The following is a 25013-nucleotide window of genomic DNA, read 5'->3' on the forward strand; positions in this document are numbered from 1 at the left end:
TCGTTTGATTGAAATGATTTAATTTTATGAATTACGACGTATGTTTTCCAAAAAGTTTATGGTATGTATTTCGTGATTAGCGATGTCCTATTAATTGCTCTTCCCTTTTTTTTTAAACTATTTTGGAATATCTTTGATTTTTTAGTGTTTTGAGAGCGCGTTGCAGTTTTGACTTCTTGTCTTCAATTTTGGGATATATTCCAGAATTATCTTATTTTAGCTCTAATCAAGTAAACGCTAAACGTAGTCAATTTGTTTTCAGTAAAGCAATTTACTGATTCATCAAGTATTTAAATTTTGGGACCAAATCAGGGTCAATAACATTACGATGACTGAGGAGATTTGAGCGTTGTCATTGAAGCCGGGGGGGTGTGGCCTGTCCTCCTATATGGTGTGAATCTATCTGATAATTGGTTTCCATAACGGTGTTTATTAATTGTACAAGATAACTTGTGCATTAGTATATCCCACTCATATTCGTATGAAATTACATCTATGAGTTTCTACTAAAACATAATATATAGTTACCACTTCTTATCCCGTTACATATGGAAAGAATCTTGTAACTATACTGTTTGGTCATCTTTATTACTCGATTTGTTATAAATTCTAGAAATTTATTGTTTTTGAGAGTAAATAATTCCTAGCGATTGATACGACTCTTACTACGATAAGTGCTGACGTGTATGTTGAAGTTTTGACACAGGAAGTATGGATTTGGTGGGTCCTGGAATTAAAAGACGAACACTCAGTTGACTTCTTCTTCTGGAAATTATCATTGGTTACACCTGACTTCCTCTTACGCCAGAGTGAGACAGAATAATATGTTCCTCTCATGTTATTGTCTGGTTTCGACGTCTGGTTTATTCCAAAATGTAGCTTTTATTATTTGGCCTTTATGTATATGTCTTTTTTGTGGGGTCAACCATTGAAAATTCGATATTTCATCTTCTATGCCTGTAAGGACAAGCACAGTAAGGTTTGGATAAAGTCCGGAAACCGGAAGTGTTACCAACTTGACTATTATTATTATTATTATTTTTTTATGGATTGTTCTCTAAAATGACTACTGCAATTTTTATTTCAACTTGCTTATGCTTAGAAACGGCCTCTTCTTACCTGTTGATCAATTGCGTTTACAATCGAGCGGTTACCGCTGTGAAACCTTTGGAACTTTGATAGATAGATAAAGATTTGTTTATTTAGTAAAAAATATATACATATTTGAAGTGTACAAGGGGCACTACTTATATTTTGATCGTTGGCAACACTGAGTGTTGTCAGGTGCTATCTGAAAGTTTGACCATAACCTTTTTTAGAACGTTTTGTTATTTGAGCGCGATTGTTTGTTGTTTACACAGTCACTTGAAAATTGTGTCTCTTGCGAAAAAATGGAATTAACTCGTGAAAATTTTCGTGCAATGATTTATTACGACTTTCGACGTGGATTATCAAGACAGGCGTGCATCGATCAACTTACTTCCACTTTTGGCGATAAAGCCCCCATCCTTTGCCACTGTGAAATGCTGGTATAACGAATCCAATCGTGGTCGTCGTTCGCTCACCGACGAAAATCGTGAAGGTCGTCCAAAATCAGTTCATGTGTCAGAAAACATTGATGCTGTGCAAAAACTAATAATGCAAGATCGTCATGTGACATACAGTGAGATTGAGGCAACCTTAGGCGTTAGTTCTACCAGCGTATATAAAATAAGGTTAAGATTCCCCCCCTCTGAGGCACCTCTAATGTGCTAAATTTAAATTTCAGAGTTTGTATAAATTGCTGCTTTGAAAATTTTTGTAACAGGAATTCATGCGAGTATTTTTTTACCTTAATTTTGTTTTGTTATTTTTAGAGTATCGAAAGAATCGATTTGCCTAAGCGAGCTTAGAGATATCTGGTGGGCGTTACTATGGAAACAGTTTAAACAAGTGTTTCTCTGTTTTGGGTTGTGTTTATTCTATTAATAATTAAAAGTTCTACTTAAAATAAAGAAGAAAAATAGTGTTAGGTGATTGGTTGTGGTGAAGAAGAATGGATTTAGATGAAAAAGAGCGTAGAAGTTTATTAGCCGGAGAATTTTCTAAATTAGAAAGCCAAGATCTTAGTTCTGAAGAAGAGAAAGTTGTCAGCATTGATGAACATGAACTGTTGGAATCCTACCGAAGGAAGTATCTGTATCTATTAGATCGCCTGCCAGAAGGATTCCTCACTGAAGAATTGAAACTCCGACTGAGTGAAATCGATACACCTTCATCACTATCATCAGTATGCACTGAAGGAATGGACAATCTGAAGGACTTTGAAGAGGTGGATGACAAAAAGAGCATACGTGAACTTTTCTACGACGTGATGGTCAAAAAACATATTCGCTTTAAACCACCCGTCCAGAATCACCAAGATATAATCAACCATGGGTTAGATATTAACGTTTTAGTGAATGAAGAAGATTTTATTGAAGATGAAGGTCAAATAGGAGATAGGTTGGATAAGAAAACTGTTGCTGAAGAAGCTGCAGAAAAACGGAAGAAGGCTGAAGACTGTCAAGTGAAGACTGCCAGCAGTAAAGTCAAAAGTAAAAAAAAAAGTACTCTATCTAAGATTTTGACAGAAGGTGATGAAGACGATGCAGCAGTAAAAACTCCTTCAGCGGTATTTTTAGATTTCTATCCAGACAGTTACCTACAAGAACTGCTGAAGCTCGATATCGACATACCGCCGGAGGATGTGGTCGATCAGTATGGTGTTAAATCCTTTAAAACTATACTGAAAGAGAGCTATGAAAAAGATCGTGGCAGAACTTACGCTTTGCACATGATCGCCTGTATATTTTCTTATGATAATCGCCCGCTAGCCGATGATGAACTGCCAATAGAACAAGAAATTGTCGATATGGTGCATAATTTGAATTATAATACGGTGAAACCGGACAGAAATACGGGGATTATCACCGGCTGTGTGATTGTCAACAATGGCTTGGGCATTTTATGTTTAGAGCTGTCTTTGTTTGATGCGATACGTTTGGTAAGCACGCTGAAATGGTCACAGTTTGCTCAACAGGTGCTCAAATTGAAGATCTTCTCCACTATCACCTTTACGACGTCAAAGTGAGTATGCCAGGTACTTGTGTCTTGCTCTCAGCTGATTTGCCGAGGTTTCCTCTCATGTCACTTCCTCCGAGATGTTGTTGTACATCTTGGTACTTACATTATTAATCTTGGTGCTCACTAAGAGGTAAACTCCCAGCGTCCCTGCTAATTATTATTGAGGTAATGCTTATATCTACCTACCAATCTTTCCACGGATAATCGATCAGGAAGCGGTGGATTAGTTTCCAAAAACCCTTAGCTAGCATTGGTTTTAGCCGCTCAAAATGGTAAATAATAGGCGCCAAGATGGCTTAATTGGTTAGAGGCCAAGGGGATACCCGGTACGATTTCCTTTTCTGCCTTAGATTGTATTTGATGTGACGAGTGTGTTGTCATAGAATCAGGAAATTCTAGAAAGGTATAAATGGTTAAAGCCAGGTAGGGGCTCAGAACAACAGAAGCTGCCCCAAGCATCAGAGTATATAAGGACGCCAGACCACCACTGGGGACATTCAATCGCATTCAGGGCATTGCATTCACACAATCAGGATTCATTCTTAGACTCTCTTCACGATCTTACTCTACTCGTCATTCAGTTTAGCCAGTTCTTTTAGAAGTAGTTTATATTTAGTTTACTCTGTAGTTATTGTAATTTAAGCTCGTTCTTAAGTTAGTGTTAATACTTACTTACTTACTCAAGGGCTTTAACGGTCCATGAAGGACCCGAGCGACAGCCATTACAGCTCTCCACCTCTCTCTGTCTCTTGCCGACATTCTCCATCTCTGCTGACCAAGGGCTTCCAAATCGTCCTGTACGTCGCTCAACCATCCTAGTCGAGGCCTACCCCTCGGCAAGTTAGTCACTAAACTCTTAGTCAGTAATCTTATCCTTTATTCTATTTAGCCCTTCAGCCTCCCTAATCAAATCTAATTATCCGCTCATGCCTAAATAGCTACTTGAATCTCGATTTCGTTGCTGTACTCCTCGACATCAACCTCATCTACAGCTAAAAACATACCCAAATCTCCTCTTCGCATCTATTGTTGCTAAGAGGAAAAACTAAAATCTATCAGAAGAGCTTAAGGAATACCGGAAAAGTTGTAAAGTTTTCCCCGCAGACTTTTATGAATTCAGCAGGGAAACTCAAAGAATGTATTTCCGGGGGAAAATCTGGGCTTCATGACGTCACAATCATTTTACTTCCGCTTTACTAGGAATAAGAGGTAGTAAGAATCAAGATGAAAAAAAAAAACCATGTCCATGGAAGATTTAAGCGTCAAATTCTTATCATAGGTTTTCTGGTAGTCGCGATGGAAAATATAATAATGGTGTTTAATAATTCTTGGTTGCATTCTCCAAAACTGATTATGTTAGCAGACCTGAGAGGGTGGGAGGAAAGAACGCCTTTGGCGTACCTGTGCTAACTTGTAATTAATGGGCTGTAATCTTCTAGCGAAATTACCACCTCCTGCAAGTAGTGGAAGATCAATTTTCTGTCTTCTCCTTTTTCTTTCTTTTATGAGGAAAATCTCTTTAATTAAAACTTGAAATCATTAAGGAGCGTATTTTCGACGTTTTTCTTTTTTTCTTTTTCTTAGATTAAATGATGGGAAAATCTGGTGTGAACTCCCTCTTGACTTTTCCTTAAAAAAAAAACACCAAATTTTCTACCAGAACTTTGCGAATGAAATTTTGATAATGAAAATTTTAGAGGTGTTTTCATGAAAATTAAAAAAAAAAAAAAGCTTAAACTTCTTCTGTGAAGGCGTATTTCCTTTCTGGTTAATTGATTTGATCCAGTTCGCAATTCTACCACTTCCTGCTGATCTGCCAATGGCGAAATGAATAAAAAAGATATATTGATGAAATCGGGCACGAATTAATGTGTCGATTTATTATTTCTAGGGAATATCAAAAAATTTTTTAAAAAAGCTGACACGATCGTAAATACTGTCCCGTTTTTTTTTGGGGGGGGGGAGAGTAGAACGGGAATTGTTATTGAACAATATTGATTCCCTCGGGTGTTCTCTTTTCTTGGGATTCTAAAAATAGAAATAATTTTACGGAAAAATGGTTGATTTAATTCAGATCTAGACGGTTATACCCAACCTGGGAATTCTATGATACCCGCACATCCGGTTATAACCACAACAGGTCACTGTTTTGGTAGAGCAGGAGTGGGGGAGGAGTTAACCAGCAGCTGAAGAATTTCCGTTGCATTGTAGTTTTGAGTGCAGTTTCTTACTTGACACGGTGGTAGGAATTTTCTTCATTTAAATAGGAAAAAATCTGATGTCCAACATTTTCTGCTTTTCTAATCCATAAATTTTCACCATAATCAGAAAATTCACATCCTTTTCTTTGGGCTACATTTAATTTTCATCAAAACTATAATCAGGAAAACCACCGTACATTTCCCTGAATTTTTTTTTACAAACAATTTCCATGGTACTTGGTTACCTTAACCGCCTCTAACCGCTCGGCTACCGTGGCGCCTAAATTTCCTTTATTAACCGTTAAATAAAATCCAAGGCCTTAGACCGGGGAATCGAACCCAATACCACAATACATATTAGCTTTACAGTAAAGTATGTTTGTTAGTCGCCTCCGCCCACGACACCTAATTACGTAGTTGGACTTAAAGCCCGCCTGAAAAAATAGGCACTTTACTTTACTTTGGTTGTCTTATGCAGCAGTGGAATTCTGATTAAGTAAACATTTTTTGGATGTTTTTTTAAAAAAAAAAAATTGTCCAAAGAAAAATCATAACTGCGCTAAGCTAAATATAGATCTCCCAGGCGCCACGTTAGCCGAGCGGTTAGAGGCTAGACCCGCAATGCTAAGATGTATTGCGGTACTAGACTATATTTCCAGTCTTTACCTGTAATGGTTAATATGAGAAATTTTGCAGTAAAGTATGTTTGGTTGTCGCCACGGTAGCTGAGCAGTTAGAGGCTAGACCCGCAATGCTAAGATGTATTGCGGTACTAGACTATATTTCCAGTCTTTACCTGTAATGGTTAATATGAGAAATTTTGCAGTAAAGTATGTTTGGTTGTCGCCACGGTAGCTGAGCAGTTAGAGGCTAGACCCGCAGAGCTAAGATGTATTGCGGTACTAGGCTATATTCCCAGTCTATACATTTAATGGTTAATATTTTACAAGTAAAGTATGTTTGCTAGTCGCCTCTGTCCACGGCACCTAATTTGGTAGTTGGATGTAATGTCTGCCTGAAAAAATAGGCCATCTCCATCTTTAGTATCCGGTTACGTCATGTAGCTCTGAACTGTCCTCAAGTACAGAGGAGTGCTCGTACGTCCTGTATTCTCTCCTGCCAGGTACAGCAAGGTCTTGAATCTGAGTCAGTAATTTAGCTGAAGTAAGTGAAATGCGTGAGAATTTTTGATTTTGTTCACACTTCCGGTAAAAACTCCTCGGTGATTAGCAAGAGGAAGTGAGACAAGGTTTGACGTATTTATCTGGTGAGCAAATAATTTATTGTTCATCTTTTTTTTGCACCCTACAGATTCAAAGTGTTTGTCATGTGTCGTCCATTGCTGATAGAAAATGATGATCGTGAATTTCCACCGTTCGACGATCACGAAGAAGATGCCAACGAAGAAGGCAATGAAGAAGTACGCGCATATTTACAAGAGATTTCAATAAAATTTGGCCAAACGTTCACTGTACTCGGCAATCAATCAGAATACCATGAATGTGGTGCCGGCGAATTGCCACCATGCGCGGCTAATCAACTACCAAGTAGACAACTACTGGAATGGGCTTTAGATTGTCCAGTGTTGAAGGACTGGAGTGAACTGATGGACGACCTTTTAGAACCGGAACCTTACTACGATTATATGAACGATTCGTATCCATTTCCAGCTGATACGTTCAATCTGAGGAACTTGTACTTCTTTGATGAACATAAAGATGAGTTTATTGAATTGTACAAGAAAGGTTATAGACCGAAATTTGGTGAAACTGAAGCACCGGAAATACCGGTACCGCCGTTTTTCAAACCTGTTGCCGAAGAATGTTGCGAAGGTAGACTGAAATTCGTTCCGGTCGACATGGATAATATGAAAGTACTCAATCAATGAATCAATTAAAATCTACACTCTGTAAATTATTTTGTTGTTCAAACAATTGTAGAAATTAAGATTAGAGAATTCAAAGTTAAGTATATTTATTTATTTTTTTTTTGCCCGGTAAATTCCATTCGACCCATGCAATCTCATCTTCTTCATCTTCCTTGAACCCTGGTTTCGCAAATGGGGAGGAGAGTAAAGATCAACGAGGCCAAATTTCACCATATAACCCATTACCCTTGACCAAAAAGTACTCCCTTCAATCTACATGAACCATATTCCTATACTTCCGGCAGATAATGTACGATATCTTGGACTCTACTTCGACAAACGCCTCACGAGGAACTTCCATACTCGGGCTCAAGCGACAGAATGATCAAAACACTACTCCACTAACTTCCCAAACCGACGATAACGATCAAAAAGAACTCTATATAGTGTACTGGCCCCGATCTGGAAATAATCTGGACTTGGAACTCTGTACGGTACAGCAAAACGCTCCAATCTTGACCACATCCAACATCCACATCCATTTCGAATCGAAGAACCTACTCAGGCGATTAGGAACTCTTTAAATATCATAGTATAAGATGTTCATTTAATTTATCTTTCTAGTTTTGCTTTAAACATTTTTCATTTTTGGAACTTTAATTTTATGAGTGTATCCAGTGGGAGGAGGAAATCTTGCTTTTCCTTCCGGTGGGTAATTTAGAGAATTCTGTAGTACTATTGTTATTTAATAAAAATTCCAAGTTTTCAGATGGTAGCCGAGCGGTTAGTGGCTAGACCCGCAAAACTAAGATGTATTGCGGTACTAGGCTATATTCCCAGTCAATACCTTTAATGGTTAATATGAGAAATTTTTGTAGTAAAGTATGTTTGCTAGTCGCCTCCGTGCACAACACCTAATTTGGTAGCTGGATGTAAAGTCTGCCCGAAAAAATAGGCATTATTTTACCTTTACTTTGCTAAATTCCAAGTTTTATTGAAAATATGCAAATTGTTTCCTTTTTTAATCTGAGATTTGCGTGTTTTTCATTTTCTTTTCTAATGTGAAAAACTTGAATTGGAAAATGTATGACGATGTAGTAATTCCTCTCACAATGCTAATTATACACCAAGTACAATGAACTCAAAGGAAGCCGTTGATGAAGTCCTCGTGTTTCTTTACTTTTTTTTATTAATCTTTATTTATTTTTTTTTTTTAGTGTAATGTAAAATGGATTGTTGTAAACGATAAAGAAAAAGAACAAACAAACAAACGTTGGGAAAACATGGCTGTATGTGACAGTAGCTAGGAGACCCGAGCGATCAAGATAGCCATCGATGTCTTGGTTCTAAGTCAAAGACACGGTTGACCTGTCTTGGGAGGACATTAACTCATTTCATTGTAACTCAAGTTCCCTCGCCTACTTTTTCTCTAACTCTGTCACAGAAAGGAAGTATTCTGGTCTTTATGTCATCTAACTGCTCAATTCAGAACGTAATAGATGTGGACACAACTGATGTTCACTATTGTTTGGAGAGATCGATGGATATCGTGGGATGTAACATCTTTGACAAGAAATTCAATCAATTTCTGATTAATTTGTGGCGACTAGCAAACATACTTTACTATAAATTTCTCATATTAACCATTAAAGGTATAGACTTGGAATATAGCCTAGTACCGCAATACATCTTAGCTTTGCGGGTCTAGCCTATTACCGCTCGGCTATCGTAGGCGACTAACAAACATCTTTACTATAAATTTCTCATATTAACCATTAAAGGTATAGACTTGGAATATAGCCTAGTACCGCAATACATCTTAGCTTTGCGGGTCTAGCCTCTAACCGCTCGGCTATCGTGGCGACTAGCAAACATCTTTACTATAAATTTCTCATATTAACCATTAAAGGTATAGACTGGGAATATAGCCTAGTACCGCAATACATCTTAGCTTTGCGGGTCTAGCCTCTAACCGCTCGGCTATCGTGGCGACTAGCAAACATCTTTACTATAAATTTCTCATATTAACCATTAAAGGTATAGACTGGGAATATAGCCTAGTACCGCAATACATCTTAGCATTGCGGGTCTAGTCTCTTAACCGCTCGGCTACCGTGGCGCCTCTTTGGGTCTTCTACACCAACTCTTCTCTAGATTCATTCCTAGGCCCCATTTCTCTTATTCTACCTCCAAAAGCAAAAAGGCACCTAAACCTTGAAAAAATGTTTACCATTACCGTTAGAGGAAGAGAAAGTCTTGTGAGTGGTATCTCCTTGAAAAATCGACCAAGTTTTTCAGGATAATGGTGGTCAAGCTAAATTTAATTCCAGGCCATTTAGTAATGACTGAGTGACTGGAGCCACGTGTCTCCAGGACTAAATCTTTTCTTTTTATATTAAATTTTATTTCTTTTTTCTATTTTTTTTAACTGCCATCTTTCTTCATAATTTAACCAGCCATTAAAGAAATAGTTTGGTGGCCAGTATGTTGTGTAAGCTATGTACTACTGAAGTCATAACAGCTGCTTATTTAGCCGCGCTGAGTATATCATCATTACAAGAGCTCCATTAAAAATTAATTAATATTTATGGAGAACAATAGTAATAGTAATAAATTTTGATTTATTACGTAGTTTTTTTTCCTTTAACTTCCTGCTACTAAACTGTTCTTTAAAGATCAACTCACTTTCAACATGTGCCTTATTTCCGTGGAGAACTTTACGATTGAGTTAAAAAGTCTTGCCCTCTGATGAAGGCACACATCCGTGTTGAAACGTTTGGTAATTCTATAAAAATATGTTCAAGATCTTCCTTTCGATTAAAGATTGTTCAAAATAGAAACTTTTTTTTCTTTTACTTCCTCTTACAAAGTAAACAGGAAGTACTACGACCGTGTTTAATTTTCGTTTTGAATTTTGCACCGGAAATGTCCGTTTGTGGTCCTGTGAGTTTTTTCCGGTAAACCGGAAGTAGAATAGCTAAGTTATCTGTAGATGATTGAGTTCATTTGATACTCAGGAACAGCTCGTTCTGCTGGTCACTTTGTTTTGGAGAGTTTGGAGAGATATGAGAATGAGTCAGTCGTCTGTCAGCTGGAGTCTGGAGTATGAGAAGCCGTTTTTTTTCCCGCAAAAGACAAAAAATTGAATAGGCAAGATCTTTGGAGGGTGGTGAGGAGGTGAAGAGGGGGCACACTTTTCCTGTTCGCAAGGGTGAGAGCTTGTATATTGATTGCGTTTGTTGTCATGGAGACAGCTTCACTTCCCTCACCACATACAGTTTAGGTTTATAACAGCGCGAACGAGAAAGGGGAGAGCAAGCCGTCAGCCACTTCACTTCACTGTTACGCTAGTGGGTTCGCTAGTGTTGCCCTTTAGAGGGGCCATGTGACGTAGTAGCACCACTTACTCATCTATACGTACCTATTCGTTTTCAGCCTAGGCGCTTAATGCTCCCAATTTTAATGATGCTATTTATTCCATAATCCTTTACAACGCGCTTTTTACAAAACTAAACTGTTTTTGTCTTTTTTTCTTGACGCTTCCAGTTGTTTTAATCTTCTTCAGCATCCCATCCTAAATCTTATTTATATTCCATTTTGTGCGTTTCTGCAGCTTCCTATAAACAAGTTACTTGAGTTGTTTCTTTTGAATAATCTTTTTTTTTTGGGAGGAGGCCATGAAGAGCCATCTCAGGATGAGATGTGAAGCAGGGGGACGTTTAAATTGATATTCCCACCCACCCGCGTCGCACCATATTCTACATTTTCATTCGACTGGTACGCCACAAAATTGTCAGCTTAAGGCAAAACACAAATTTTCAATGTTGTCATTATTTTTGTTGTTTTTGTGGAATTCAATTCTGTTTTACCAAAGCGGAAGTGTGGACTCGTGCTTTAGAATTCTGACGGTTTCTGGATTTGTTTTTTTGTTCAACGAGTTGTGCTGCATTACGACCAAAATAGATTCTTTTGAGCTATTCCCAATTTAAAGCGCAGATCCTACAGCAACCCCAATGATGAGACCTCTTATCCGGGTTCTCTAGGAAAGTTCCAGGAAGAGCGGATCACTCTCATTGTGCTGGGGGTACGCTTGCTCTCCAATACCCTCCCAAGATGTTCTCTGGGAGAACACTTCTTCCCCCAGTTTACAATTCAAAATCCAGTTTATTCCCATGAAAGTCTTAGGACGGGCGGGTAGCTGGCAATATGGGATTAACCGCTTCCTGATGCCCTCAGAGTGAATAATAACCTACCCCATCAAAGGGTCACTGATTGGCCTCGGTAATCCTAAAAGTGACAAGAAATCAAAAATCATTCTAAATTCATAAATTTCGTTTTACAAAAAAAAAAAAAAAAAAAAAAAAAATAAGGAAGCACACTAGAGTGCACTGATACACCGGTCTTGGTGGTGCTCTGTTCTTGACGAGCCGATTAAAATGGGATTATGGGGACCCTGTGCTGAGGTCCCGAACCAGCGCTTCCCATTGCTAACTCATTCTTTTTTGAAGGGAGTTTAAGGATTACAGGATGAATGATTTGAAAGGCGTAGTGAGGATGCTAGGATAGACGCGAAGTTTCTCTTCTTTCTGAAGAAGATCTGCATCTTCAAGGATTACAGAAAGGTGCGCTGACTGAGAGCACGCTTAGAAGACCAGTTCTTTCTAAATGAGTGACAGAACTCCTAAAAGTTATCTTGAAATTGGGTATCACTTGTAAGTTAGTCAACGAAGGTAACACTTAAAGATGTTAAGGTATGAGAAGTTTCCAGGGGATATCCCGGAATCGGTAATAGTTTTCAACTAGCAGTAATCGCACCTCTGGAGACCTTCATTGGTTACGATATTGCCACAGCGCAAGGTTACGATATTGTGACCTGCGAAGCTAATATGTATTGTGGTATTGGGTTCGATTCCCCCGGTCTAGGCCTTGGATTTTATTTAATGGTTAATAAAAGAAATTTACAGTAAAGTACGTGTTTGCTAGGCGCCACGGTAGCCGAGCGGTTATAGGCTAGACCCGCAAAGCTAAGATGTATTGCGGTACTAGGCTATATACCCAGTCTAAACCTTTAATCGTTAATATTAGAAATTTATAGTTAAGTACGATTATGTTTGCTAGTCGCCACGGTAGCCGAGCGGTTAGAGGCTAGACCCGCAAAGCTAAGATGTATTGCGGTACTAGGCTATATTCCCAGTCTATACCTTTAATGGTTAATATGAGAAATTTACAGTAATATATGTTTGCTATTCACCTAGTAATAGGCGATTACTTTACTTTACTACATCCCGGAATCAGCCGTGTCTTCCTCCATCCCGAAGATTTTGCTCACTAAAGCCTAATTAGGGACGTTCATGGCAGATCAAATGTTCTTCGATTTGTTAGCTTACAACGGGTTCACACTCAGCCACGCCAAGATCACAAAAGAAGTGGCTAGTACAACTTCCACCCTGCAAAAAAAAAAAAAGGTTACCTAATTACCTCCCGATTTACGAATCCCTGGATTGCCTGTATGATTTCCTACGATTTTTATTAATTAATGGTCATTAAGTTTGGGAAAAAATACTTCAAAAAAGAGGAAACAAAAAAGTAGCAATATCATGGGATATTTCTCAGACACATTCACAAAATAATAAAAAAAAAATCACTTCTACAGCGAGGTCAGGTTAAAAATATAACAGTAAGCAGGAGGTTATTGAACGGTATTTATAGTTAAGTACACACAAAAAACATCTTATTTTAATTCATTAAAAAATACTGTATTATAAGAATTGTTCTTACAGCTGACCTAATTAGTGATTTCTGTCAGTCATAATTGCGATTCTCGGATTTTAATATTGGTTCATCTAATTTTACGTCTTTAAATTCGTATTTAATCCTTTTTAATATTATACAGGTCTGTACATTCTCTGAAACAGCTCCTTAGGGAAGTCTAAACTCAAATTCCTTCCAAAGAACCCCTTCAATGTGAATTTTTATGGGAAAAATGTGGAACGGCCAGAGATTCTAATAGTTAATCTTCTGTTTAGCTAATTTTGTCCTTCGATCGTGACTCATTCTTCGGGACTCATCGTGTCACACCCAAAGGAAATAGAAAATTCGATCTTTATGCAGTTTTCCATTTTGACCACACACCCACACAATATGATCGAAAATTTGACTCAGCTACTCCATCTTACCAACAAACTGGTAGTAGTAAGTTAGAACTTTGTCTAAGTTCCGGTAAAACTTTATTTAATCAACAGAGGTAATTAGATGTACAACTTTTTTGTGAGAAAAAAAGCAAAAACTAAATTAGTGTCGTTCACACACTGCAGGGTTGAATGGTGGAGACTGAATGTTTCTAAAAAGTACGTCATTTCAGGCTCGTTAAATGGGAGCTTGTTTTCTCACAGTTTCCACAGGGATACCTTTCTCTCATTTCCGCTTCCCCCCCACACACACAAGGTATAAAAAATGGACCAACGAGTTTCCACAGCCCTTCACCCTTGAGTAAAAGTCTCATGCTATGTTTAGTTTATCACTTTCCCGCTAGTTCCTTTTGGTTTAGTGTCCATGTTCTGGGAGTCTATAGGACGAGTGTTGGTTGCCTTTTTTTTACTGGAGTTGAATTGGTCCTGTGGGAGAACCTGGAGAGATCTCAGCACCGCCCAGTGTGGGGATCTTCATGTTCACTTTTTCACATAACTTGTTTTTTATCTCTTTTCTTTTTTTTTTTTCTAACCATTCGTTCCAGGGGAAGTTCTGTGATCAGATCAAATTCAGCGGAAATAAAAATATTATGAGTTTCTCTAGTTCTAAAGTGTTAGAGCCGCTCCTCTAACTAAATATGACAGGCTGTGTCTTCCCTAAAGATTGGCTTCCATATTTTCCTCATGGGGTGTATTATGTGTATAATCTTACAATAAGATTTAAGGCCTGATTAGTTGATAATAAAATGAAAATATGTTTTCTAGTCGCCACGGTAGCCGAGCGGTTAGAGGCTAGACCCGCAAAGCTAAGATGTATTGCGGTACTAGGCTATATTCCCAGTCTATACCTTTAATGGTTAATAAGAGAAATTTACAGTAAAGTATGTTTGTTAGTCGCCTCCGTCCACGACACCTAATTTGGTAGTTGGACGTAAAGCCGGCCTGAAAAAATATGCTTTACTTTACTTTACTTTATGAGGAAATACTTTTTGAAATCCCCTAATTCCGAGAAAAGCGGTTTCTTTTAAAACAGTCGTGATCTTTCACCTCCTACCAGAGTAAGGGATCAGTTAAACATCTTTGGCGCCAGTTTGTCCTCATTGGTGTTGTGGTAACAGTCATTCTGTGACGTAACTGGAGATTCGAGAGGCCAGTGAGATAGTGATCGAGAGAACCACATTTCCGGTTTACATGCTTTACTTCTCTATTCACTGGGCTATGATTAAGCAGTGCTAGCAATGAAGAAAGAACCCTGTTGACAGACTAAACCACATGTAACTGTCATTTAAACTGGACTGCCTGTTAAATATCCGTCTCCAGTCGTCTATATAAACGTGCACGTGTCTTCTTCTACTCAGTTAAGACTAGTTATTGTGAGTACGGTCGTAACTTTTGTAGTTCTTTTATTAGCGTTAAATGTCCCACCAAATTCCGAGTTGGAAGAACTTGAAAGTACCTCTGTACTGACACACTTACTTGCAATAGGATTTTCTGCAGTTTTATCGAAAGAGTGGAGCACTTCCTTTGTACTCAGTTCAATGAATGCACTGACAAACTGTGTTCAAATTGTTAAAAGTTCAAGTTAAAATTTTGTTAATTTTTAGCCAGAAAAACTGAGCAGTCTCCATATAAATAGATGATGTATTAAAATAAGTAGTTGTCATGGTTACAATGACAAACTAGGATAAAGGATGGCGTATATCATAAAAATGAAATAAGACAGATCGATGCGATGTGCCCCTACTTGACCCAGAACCCGGTGTTAGTCGGTACCTTAGAGCGAAGCGTTTCTTGACTCAGTAATACATAAATCCAGAAATAGAAACTGGAGACAGTCCACGTAGTAGATCCATGTGTATCTAAGCCACGAAGAAGAAAAGAGGCTCAACCGGTTTTTCCTCAAGTTTGAGTTTTAAATTACACATTAATTTCCTGTTAGTATTCAGCTGCTGAAGCTGCACTTTAAACTTAGATGAAAATTTAAAAGGAAAGCTTCAGCTTTCCCGGAGAACTGCCTTAAGTATACATAAAGGAATGTTTAAAATAAAATTTGTAGATCTAGGTGGGGGTAAAGAGCGCAAGAAGTTTAAAGAAAATATGGCGGAAATCCTCCCCCCCCCTGAAAAACCTTAAAAATCGATACTGTAAAATGAGGAAGTACGACCGTATTTCCGATCAATAAAGACGAGAGATGTCGTCATATCTAATCATCTTCAACTTAATATGTCTTTAAAGGGTCACAGGATCACAAATGAAGTACCACTGTTTCAGAAGAGCTTCTCTCTTCACAAGATGAATACTGGAAGATTTTGCTGACCCAGTCTACACCAGATTTCTGGGTTAAACAACCGTCCCTATGAAGAAAATTAGGGTGCCCACTAATCAAAAAAGCATCAAAAACCATGAAATTCTAAAAATCATCAATCTCATCAAACAACTTGATTGATTACTGGGATAATCATGGTGATTGAGTAACATGACCTATGTTATATTACTCCAGGTCAAGGCTACTTAGTAGGAAATGTGTTAGCTTGGTTAATTTACAGTAAAGTGTGTGATATCCGTCTTCTTCCAGGTAATGTACTTACGGGGCGCGTAAATGATGGCTCTAGTAAATGGGGGAACATTAATTTACTTTTAGTGTCGGCCGATATTTGGGTTAAAAAAATATTTGATTTATAAAAATATTAGCACTTCTTGTTTGATGTCGAAAGTGTAAATATTTGTAAACAAGTAAATGACCCCAATATATATAAAGTCTCCAACAGTGGGGCGCTCAGTCCATTAAAGTAATGGTTATTTCAGAGGCGTTTGGCTAAGGCACCATGGAGCGTGCAAAGCCCACTTCTACCACTTCCTTAACGAAACTTACTCGAATGTAGTTTTAACAACAGGAGGATACAATTGTTACAATTATAAACAATTGTTAATCATTAATATTAATAAATAATTCAAAGCAAATTTAAATTAAAATATATATCTTAGTTTAGTTAAAAATATAATTTTTATACTAAAGTTAATCTAATATTCCATAACCTTGCATAACCTTCAGCAAGGTAGCCTTTATGCCTAAGTTTAGGGCATTTATTTTCTACACCATTCAGATATAGATGGCATCAAGGCGCCACGTATAGCCGAGCGGTTAGAGGCTAGACCTGCAATGCTAAGATGTGTTACGGTACAGTTCCCAGTCTATAGCTTTAATGGTTATTTTAGGAGAAATTTGCAGTAAAGTATGTTTGCTAGTCGCCAAGGTAGTCGAGTGGTTACAGGCTAAACCCGCAAAGCTAAGATGTATTGCGGTACTAGGCTATATTCCCAGTCTATACCTTTAATGGTTAATATGAGAAATTTATAGTAAAGTATGTTTGCTAGTCGCCATGATAGCCGAGTGGTTATAGGCTAGACCCGCAAAGCTAAGATGTATTGCGGTACTAGGCTATATTCCCAGACTAAACCTTTAATGGTTAATTTATAAGAAATTTATAGTAAAGTATGTTTGCTAGTCGCCTCCGTCCACGACACCTAATTTGGCAATCGGAGGTAAAGCTTGCCTGATAAAATAGGCGTTACTTTACTGATATCACGGCCATATTGAGAATATAATTGCATTCCAAAATTATGCATGTCAACTGGCTAGATCATGCCATTACTCCATTCCTACTGTTACCAATAATAGAGAACATGCGATGTTATTATTTATTCATTTTGTACTCTTACTAATATCGCTGCTGGTTTTAGTTCAAAATAATCCTTGCCAAGGACTTTTTGATCGTGTTTCTGGGTGTCGCGTTTCTTTACGTTTCCCTAATGTATTAATTTTCGTAATTGTGATTTTTTTTATTTTTTAAACTCTTAGAAATAATAACTTTTATCCACTCTTGTCTACTTTAATCTTCTTTTCGTGGATCTACAGCTAACAACACACTAAGTTTCCTTCTTTCTTAGAGTGTAACTTGAAACGTGTTTTTCCTGTGAAAATTTGAAAACAGTAAATCTAACACCGCTTTTTCTTTCAAAGGAAAACACTAAGCGAAATTAAATAAATAATCTCTTCTATCCATTTGTTGGTTCTATTTTTTACAATTAGCTGTTTTCGTGCAAAAACTTTTATTGCTTGTTGACCCGGAAGTTATACGCAAAAAATTAATTTGTGTTAATAATTTATTGCCATATAGGCGCCACGAATAGCCGAGCGGTTATAGGCTAAGATGTATTGTGGTATTAGGCTATATTCCCAGTCTATACCTTTAATAGTTAATAGGTCTGCACGAGACCGAGACGAGGCGAGACTTTATGCAGTCTCGATCTCGGTCTCGGTCGCTCAAGTCTCGGTCTCGTCGAGATATCTCGGTCTCGGTTTTTTGAATTTTTGTTTAAGTATTAAAAGCGGTTTGCTATTAATAATCTTTTCAAAAAATGTTATTATTTTCTAATAATTATTTTAATTTAGATATTGGTAATGAAAATGTGTGTAAAAGAAGACAACTACTTACACTTCAATGCATCATATATTACTATTACTGTTATATATCTTTATATAATTTCAAAAAGATGTTAAAAACGCGCCAAATGAAAGACCCAAATAACATATCTGCCTGCTATAACAAATCGATTCGTGAAATAAAAAATACACCTCCCAACAAACCTCCCGCTCCATTAGTTATGGCTGTTGGTGAAGATAAAGAATCTGATGATTCACCTTTTGACGACGACGACGACTGCATCAATATTTTTGCACCATTTGCTCAAAAATCAGCAAATATCACCGAAGCATGGAAGACAGAAGTAATTAATTACACCAAATTAGACCAAGCACTAGTAGACGTTGACATTTTAGAATGGTGGAAAACACTTGAGAATTCCTTCAAAAATTTGTCTAGAATGGCAAAAGATATTTTTAGTATCTGTGCAACTTCAGTGCCATCGGAAAGATTATTTTCGCAAGCTGCGTTGATAATGACTAATAAAAGATCTTCTCTAACTTCTGACTCAGTAAAAGCTCTTTTATGTATCAATGCTTGGGCAAAGAGTATCTTAAAAACGAAAATTTGTGGCAATATTTTTTAGATGCATAGATAGTCTTTTTTTTTTCAAATTCACTAATTCCAAAATTCTAAAATATAATTCAAATAATATTAAAGTTCAAAGTATTAGATTATTAATAGTGAAATTTATGAAATTGAATGAATGAATGATATGAATAGTTAAATTTAGTGAATTTATGTAAAAATTATGTAATTCGAAGGGGGCCGCCACGGTAGCCGAGCGGTGCGAGACCTGCGAAGCTAATGTGTATTGTGGTACTGGGTTCGATTCCCGGTCTTAGGCCTTGGATTTTATTTAATGTTTAATACGAGAAATTTATAGTAAAATATGTTTGCTAGTCGCCTCCGTCCGCGACACCTAATTGGTAGTTGGACGTAAAGCCCCGCCTGAAAAAATAGGCGATTACTTTACTTTGCTTACTTTACTTATGTAATTCGAAGTCAAATAGATGTAGTAATATTGAACATATATAATAAAATCGTATCTTTTAATAATTAATTCAATACCCGTAATCATTATTTATTAATAAAGAACACAATTTTATAATTTTGTAGCTAAAAATTAATATTTGAAAAACCGAGACGAGACCGAGATTTCTCGACGAGATATATATCATGTCTCGATCTCGGTCTCGGTCTCGGTTGCTCAAGTCTCGTCTCGGTCTTGGTCTCGGTACCGTTTGTCTCGTTTCTCGTGCAGCACTAATGGTTAATATGAGAAATTTATAGTAAAGTATGTTTGCTAGTCGCCACGATAGCCGAGCGGTTAGAGGCTAGACCCACAATGCTAAGATGTATTGCTAGACTAGGCTATATTCCTAGTCTATACCCTTTAATGGTTAATATGAGAAATTTTGCAGTAAAGTATGTTTGCTAGTCGTCTCCGTCCACGACACCTAATTTGGTAGTTGGACGTAAAGCCCGCCTGAAAAAAATAGTCATTACTTTACTTTTAATTTTTTTATTGCCATATTTAAATATTATCATATAAATCTTCTTTTTTTTTCAGGTAAGCACACCTGATTGGCTATTTACTAGTTTCTGATTTGGTGTTAGTGAGTATATTTTACAATTTAATTATTCATTTCCTGTTATTATTTCGTCGCCATATTGAATTTCATTTTCTTTACTATATTTCGTACATTTTTACCTAATCCATGAACGATTTCCAAATATTTTGGTTTCCTGTTTTTCTTTTAAAAGAAAATTATTTCAACTAAGAAATTTTACGTCATATTGTCGAAACAAAATCACGGGTATGTGTGAGGGTAGGGGATGATAGTGTTATCAAAAAAAACCTATTCAATGTAGTGGTTAGCCATCATGAAATTGTCATGTTGCAGGACTGGTTAAATTCTGTAAGAAATATCTAGTATTTAATTAATATGGATAATAATTTCCTCAGTGTTACCAACACGCCAGATGTTAATTATAACCATATGTAGTGTCTAAATAGTTTAGTTCAAGGTTACATTACTTGAAAGTACTCGTATCATTACATCTTGCTCCCTGCCATTCAGAGTTCACTTTTCCCACTGGACTGGATAGAATGGACCCACACGATTTGTGTGGACCTAAGGAAAACTATATGTGCTCCTCCTCATTATATTCCTTCCTATGATTTTCCTTTTCGTCCTTACAATTTTCCTTTCACAGAGTCCCAAGGAGTCACATAACGCGTTAAGGTTTCACTCGGCGAGAAAAACTTATTTTTCGATTGGGAAATACTCAGTCCAGGTGGTAGACGAAGGGGATTAGGAAGAAAAAAAAGAGTTTATTCCCGAATCAATTTAAATGGGAAGGAAAATTTGGTCAAGAAAGTTTGGGTATTCTGCACTATGGACCATCAAGTGGGAGCAGACAATGCAGCACTCTCAGGTGATACTTTCTGTCTAGGGAAGCTCTAGGAACTAGAGGGAGTTCGGATTACCGCACCCTGTTGTCTGAACGCCTTACACTCAAGGAAACTACGCACTCTTCCAGGAGATGTTCCCAAACCTCCTCTTGTTGCCTGAAGCTCTATTCTCGACACCATCTTCAGCCCACGAATCACACCACACCCTGGATTGGAGCCAACAAAGATTCAATTAAAATGTGATTAGAGAAAGTCGTTCAGTGTTCCCCCCCACCCACATCCACTCTAACCTTCCACCTTGAACCTGTTTCACATTTTCCCCTTCTCGTTTCCATGGAGACTGATAGAATAATCTTTAAACATCTGATGTATATTCACTTTAAAAAAGTGTTTGTAGTTTATTAGAGCGAGGGAGTTCTCAAGTAAGGCTATCGATATATTGTCTTCGCTTCTCAAATTGTGATATTTTAGCATCGATTTTGTTGTAAGAGACCAGTCCATTCGTATTGTTACGCTCAAAAAAACGGAAACGGAAATTTGAAATCCAATTGTTAGCCACACTGGAAACAGGAACACCTTTGGATTTAGAAACACATTCAGCCGGCCAGTTGGGTGATTCCCGACTCCCTTCTATATTATGTAGATCGATCTGAATAGTTTATTCTATGGCGTTGTCTTAAGTTCAAGACGGAACTGAGCCATATTGTGTTGAGTAAATTATTCCATTAATACCATTAGTAGTGCTGAACTGACTAACTGGATCACTGAATCCTCTCACATTACTTTTTCATCCTGTAATTTTCAAGGTTCTAACTTAAGCAGTATCTGCTAACACTAAATTGCAGGAATAAATATTGAATTCTTACTAAAATTTTGAAGTTTTTAAACATTAACAATATACTGAAATGGCCTTTTTGCTAATGATTGTAACTTGAATAATTCAATTATTCATGCAATCCCCATTCAATAATTTGATCGCAGCATCCAAAGGCAAATTTTTTCATGCAGAAATCCTGGAGTTCAAATCCAGCGGCTGGCCTCTTAGATTTTTTTCTCTTTCTAAGAGCTGGGGAATAGTGTTGTCTGTAACGAGAAAACACTGTTCAGAGGCCGGCAGTGCACTGGAAAAAGCACCAGACGTCACTGTCCTCTGTTGACGTGACTTAAATTATTTAAAAAAAATAAAATAAAATCAGTCTTAGCCAAGATGGCTTAGACTTGCCATTTTTTATTTTAAATACTTTTTGTCTAATGCATAAATTTTGTACTGAATAAATATACTGAAACTAGAGCGCCACGGTAGCCGAGCGGTTAGAGGCTAGACCCGCAATGCTAAGATGTATTGCGGTACTAGGCTATACACCCAGTCTATACCTTTAATGGTTACTGTGGGAAATTTATAGTAAAGTATGTTTGCTAGTCGCCTCCGTCCACGACACCTAATTTGGTAGTTGGACGTTAAGCCCCGCCTGAAAAATAGGCGATTACTTTACTTTACACTGAAACTAAAGAGTGAAGTAAACAAAAATTTGTACTTGAACTGTATAATTTAATAACTTTTTTTTTTTTGGCGAACGTCATAGTTATTTGAGTGACTAGTGCGGAAAGAGATTGTTTTCTCACGAGTGTGAAATATTTCCGTCACAAACGGAAGGCGGGTAAGAAAACACCGAAACCTTGGTGCTTTTTTTCTAAACCAAACGTCAAATTTGAATTTTCTGTGACTTAATTTGGGGGGGTTTGGCCGTACCGTCATAAGATGTAAGGTGGCCTTAAAAAATGGATATTGCCCTACGAAAATTTATGGAAAATTTGCAACCACACTTCCTGTGGAGGAAGTAGTAAGTGGGTAGAACCTTTCGGATCTATTCGCCGCAGTAAAGTAAAAATTTGTTTATACTTGTATGGCACGATACAGAAGGCATTGACCCAAGTCGGAGGCTGCACGTAGCGAGTGTGTTTATAAGCAGCTGTTTTTATAAAGTAGGTCACTGAACCAGTTGTACGTTCGGCGGTCTTCGGCACTTTCCGCGACTAACTTGATCTCCTCCATTTAAAATTATTATTACCAAAACTTGGTATTCAAACTCACAAACTTGGCATTCCTCTTTCATGCTATTTTCACGTCTGCTACCTAAAACCTGTTATTCTTCTGTTACTTAGCGTTACTTTTTTACTGAATGCGTTATATACCGAACCAACAATTTGGTCAATTAGGGTCCATTAAAGCACCATTAAAGCAACAAAGTCCGGGCTGTTTCTGCTTCTGCACAAGGCAATAAAAGAATTGCTGTACGGGGCTTCTTTTTACGGACTTAATCCTGACCTTTGGTGATGGTTGCCATCCTGGATTATTTGTCAAATTAAAAAAGGGACTTCCTTCAATGTTCCTTCTGCAATCCTCTCTTTCTGAAATATTCTGTTCAACTCAGCAATTTCTCCTTTCGGAACAGTCGGAACGGGAGTGCCGCAGGGAACTACACTTGGCCTGCTCAGACTTACCTGTGCGTCCTTCTCCAATACACTAAACATTTGCAGACGACACAGCCATACCTCTAGCTACAAGTACAAATCATCAGCTTCATGTAAGTTACAGAGTCACTTTACCTAAAATCAAATCTTAAGGAAAGAAGTGGGCGGATTAAGATGAACCCACAAAAAACGTCGGTGCTCTGGTCCTCCTGACTTCCTCAACAGTAATCCTCTTCCTTGTACAACCGATCTGCCACGCTACTTTGGGCCTCTTTTGGAACTCGCCTTACTTAAGACTTAAGAGGTAAATAATTACTAAACGAAATCACCCATAAAAATAGGTTGATATACAATACTATCCTCAAACCTATATGGACTTACGGGCTATAGCTGTGAGATTCAGCCAAACTTACAAACATACGGACTGTACAGGAAATTCTAATCAAAACTACTCCGACAGATAGTTGACGCTCTTCACAACGACCTCAACATCCTCATTCATACACCAACTCGCCAATACGCACAAGTTCCATACTGCTCCCTCTACTTGCTCTAATCCTCCCGCATTTCCACCGCGTTGACCGTATCGCCAGTGAACCCCGGGACTTCCTTGAGAAGATCATCGTTGTCATCATCGACTTCCTTTAAAGACTGCTCCCGCCGGGAAGTTACTTTCCTCTTGATCTTAAAGCATCATGCACTTTGTCTACAAAATAAAATTGTTAGCCAGATTAAATTAGGATTTATCAGCATCAAAAATTTATTATAAATTTGTTTGAAAAATAAAGTTACTATGAAAATTGCAACTAGAGAATATGTGTTTACCAAAAATACGATTGCATTAAAAATGTATAATTAGTTCATTATTTAGAGAAAATCAAGCAATTGTAGATGTTCATTAAAAGAAGACAAAGTAAACTGAATTGTAAAACATGGCATTTATATTAATGAAACAACCCTTCACCATGTTTTTATTTAAATCACTCTAGGTGCTGTACCATGCTGAATTTACACGACTTTGCTACATTTTTTTTTTTTTTTTTGCTTTACTTGGTCTGGTAAAATTTAGTTAAGTTAATGCTTTTATCTTCGGCTTTCACTTTTTACTGATACTTTTTTTGTGCGGTTATTTGTTAATGTTCATCAACTGTTTGTCTACTATCCCTTCAGTAGATTTCTGGTAGCTACGGTAACCGAACGGTTAGAGGCTAGACCCGCAATGCTAAGATGTATTGTGGTACTAGGCTATATTCCCATTAGTCTATACCTTTAATGGTTAATATGATAAATTTATAGTAAAGTATGTTTACTAGTCGCTACAATAGCCGTGAGGTTAGAGGCTAGACCCGCAAAGCTAAGATGTATTGCGGTACTAGGCTATATTCCCAGCCTATACCTATACCTTTAATTGTTAATACGAAAAATTTATAGTAAAGTATGTTTGCTAGTCGCCACGATAGCCGAGCGGTTATAGGCTAGACCCGCAAAGCTAAGATGTATTGCGGTACTAGGCTATATTCCCCAGTCTATACCTTTAATGGTTAATATGAGAAATTTCCAGTAAAGTATGTTTGCTAGTCGCCTCCGTCCATGACTCCTAATTTGGTAGTTGGATGTAAAGCCTGCCTGCAAAAAATAGGCATTACTTTACTTGACTCTGCTTTTAGAGTTTTCTTCTGTCGAGTTATAAGTTTTGTACGAGACTTTTCTGAAAACCTCTACTTTTTTTTTGGGGGGGGGACCTCAAGGAATTTCAAAACATCTGTTACCTGTGAAAACTTCAAATTTCAAAATTTGATATTTTTTCTGACCTAGTAATTAAAAAAAGAGTATTAGCCATTGAAAATTATTAGTTATTTACTGTGTTTATTATACATATTTTTTTCCATTTTAATGCAAGTATTCCAGTTCACACATAATTGCATAATATCTTGAGATAATTGCATTTACCGCTACTAGTTATATAAACTCACCGATGGAACAGCTAGATTATAGAAGGTTATAGTGGTTACCGGGGGCAACGTAATGACATTGAGTTTCCCAGCTTCAAGGTCCATTCCAACTGACCACCCTGGCGGTGTGCTTTGTTATTGTTTCATTTTACCCAGACTGACTGACACACAAACTTAGGCAATAGTTTTTTTCTTTACTATTGTAAACTGTTTGTTGTTAGTTTTATCTACCGAATAAGATCTTTGAAAATTCCCACCGCCTGTAACTATGGTGGTGTTTTAAAAAATTAGTTCTAAACTAAACGTAGTGTTCACTATTTGAACA

The 25013-nt window shown here is 37.4% G+C and overlaps 2 protein-coding genes and 1 pseudogene across 2 annotated transcripts in view; 2 read left to right on the forward strand and 1 right to left on the reverse strand.

The window, feature by feature from the left end:
- Positions 1-25013, forward strand: part of raskol (Ras GTPase-activating protein raskol) — a 477784-nt gene that overhangs the window by 40741 nt on the left and 412030 nt on the right. The gene's annotated exons all lie outside the window — the stretch shown is intronic.
- Positions 1895-7270, forward strand: LOC141452614 (uncharacterized). Its single transcript, XM_074124933.1, has 2 exons — positions 1895-3108; positions 6618-7270. The coding sequence occupies exons 1-2, from the start codon at positions 2036-2038 to the stop codon at positions 7192-7194; spliced, it is 1650 nt and encodes a 549-aa protein (XP_073981034.1). The 5' UTR covers positions 1895-2035; the 3' UTR covers positions 7195-7270.
- LOC141446418 (U4 spliceosomal RNA) lies at positions 11851-12033 on the reverse strand (annotated as a pseudogene).

Source organism: Rhodnius prolixus, unplaced genomic scaffold (genome assembly GCF_049639745.1).
Source record: "Rhodnius prolixus isolate KJV_2025 unplaced genomic scaffold, Rpr scaffold_1, whole genome shotgun sequence".
Lineage (NCBI taxonomy): Eukaryota > Metazoa > Arthropoda > Insecta > Hemiptera > Reduviidae > Rhodnius > Rhodnius prolixus.

Bases quoted from the DNA above. Each gene is read 5' to 3' on its own strand.
- LOC141452614 (XM_074124933.1), top strand. From the start codon at position 2,036: ATGGATTTAGATGAAAAAGAGCGTAGAAGTTTATTAGCCGGAGAATTT. The intron at 3,109-6,617 runs GTGAGTATGCCA...TGCACCCTACAG, and splicing joins ATCACCTTTACGACGTCAAA to ATTCAAAGTGTTTGTCATGT.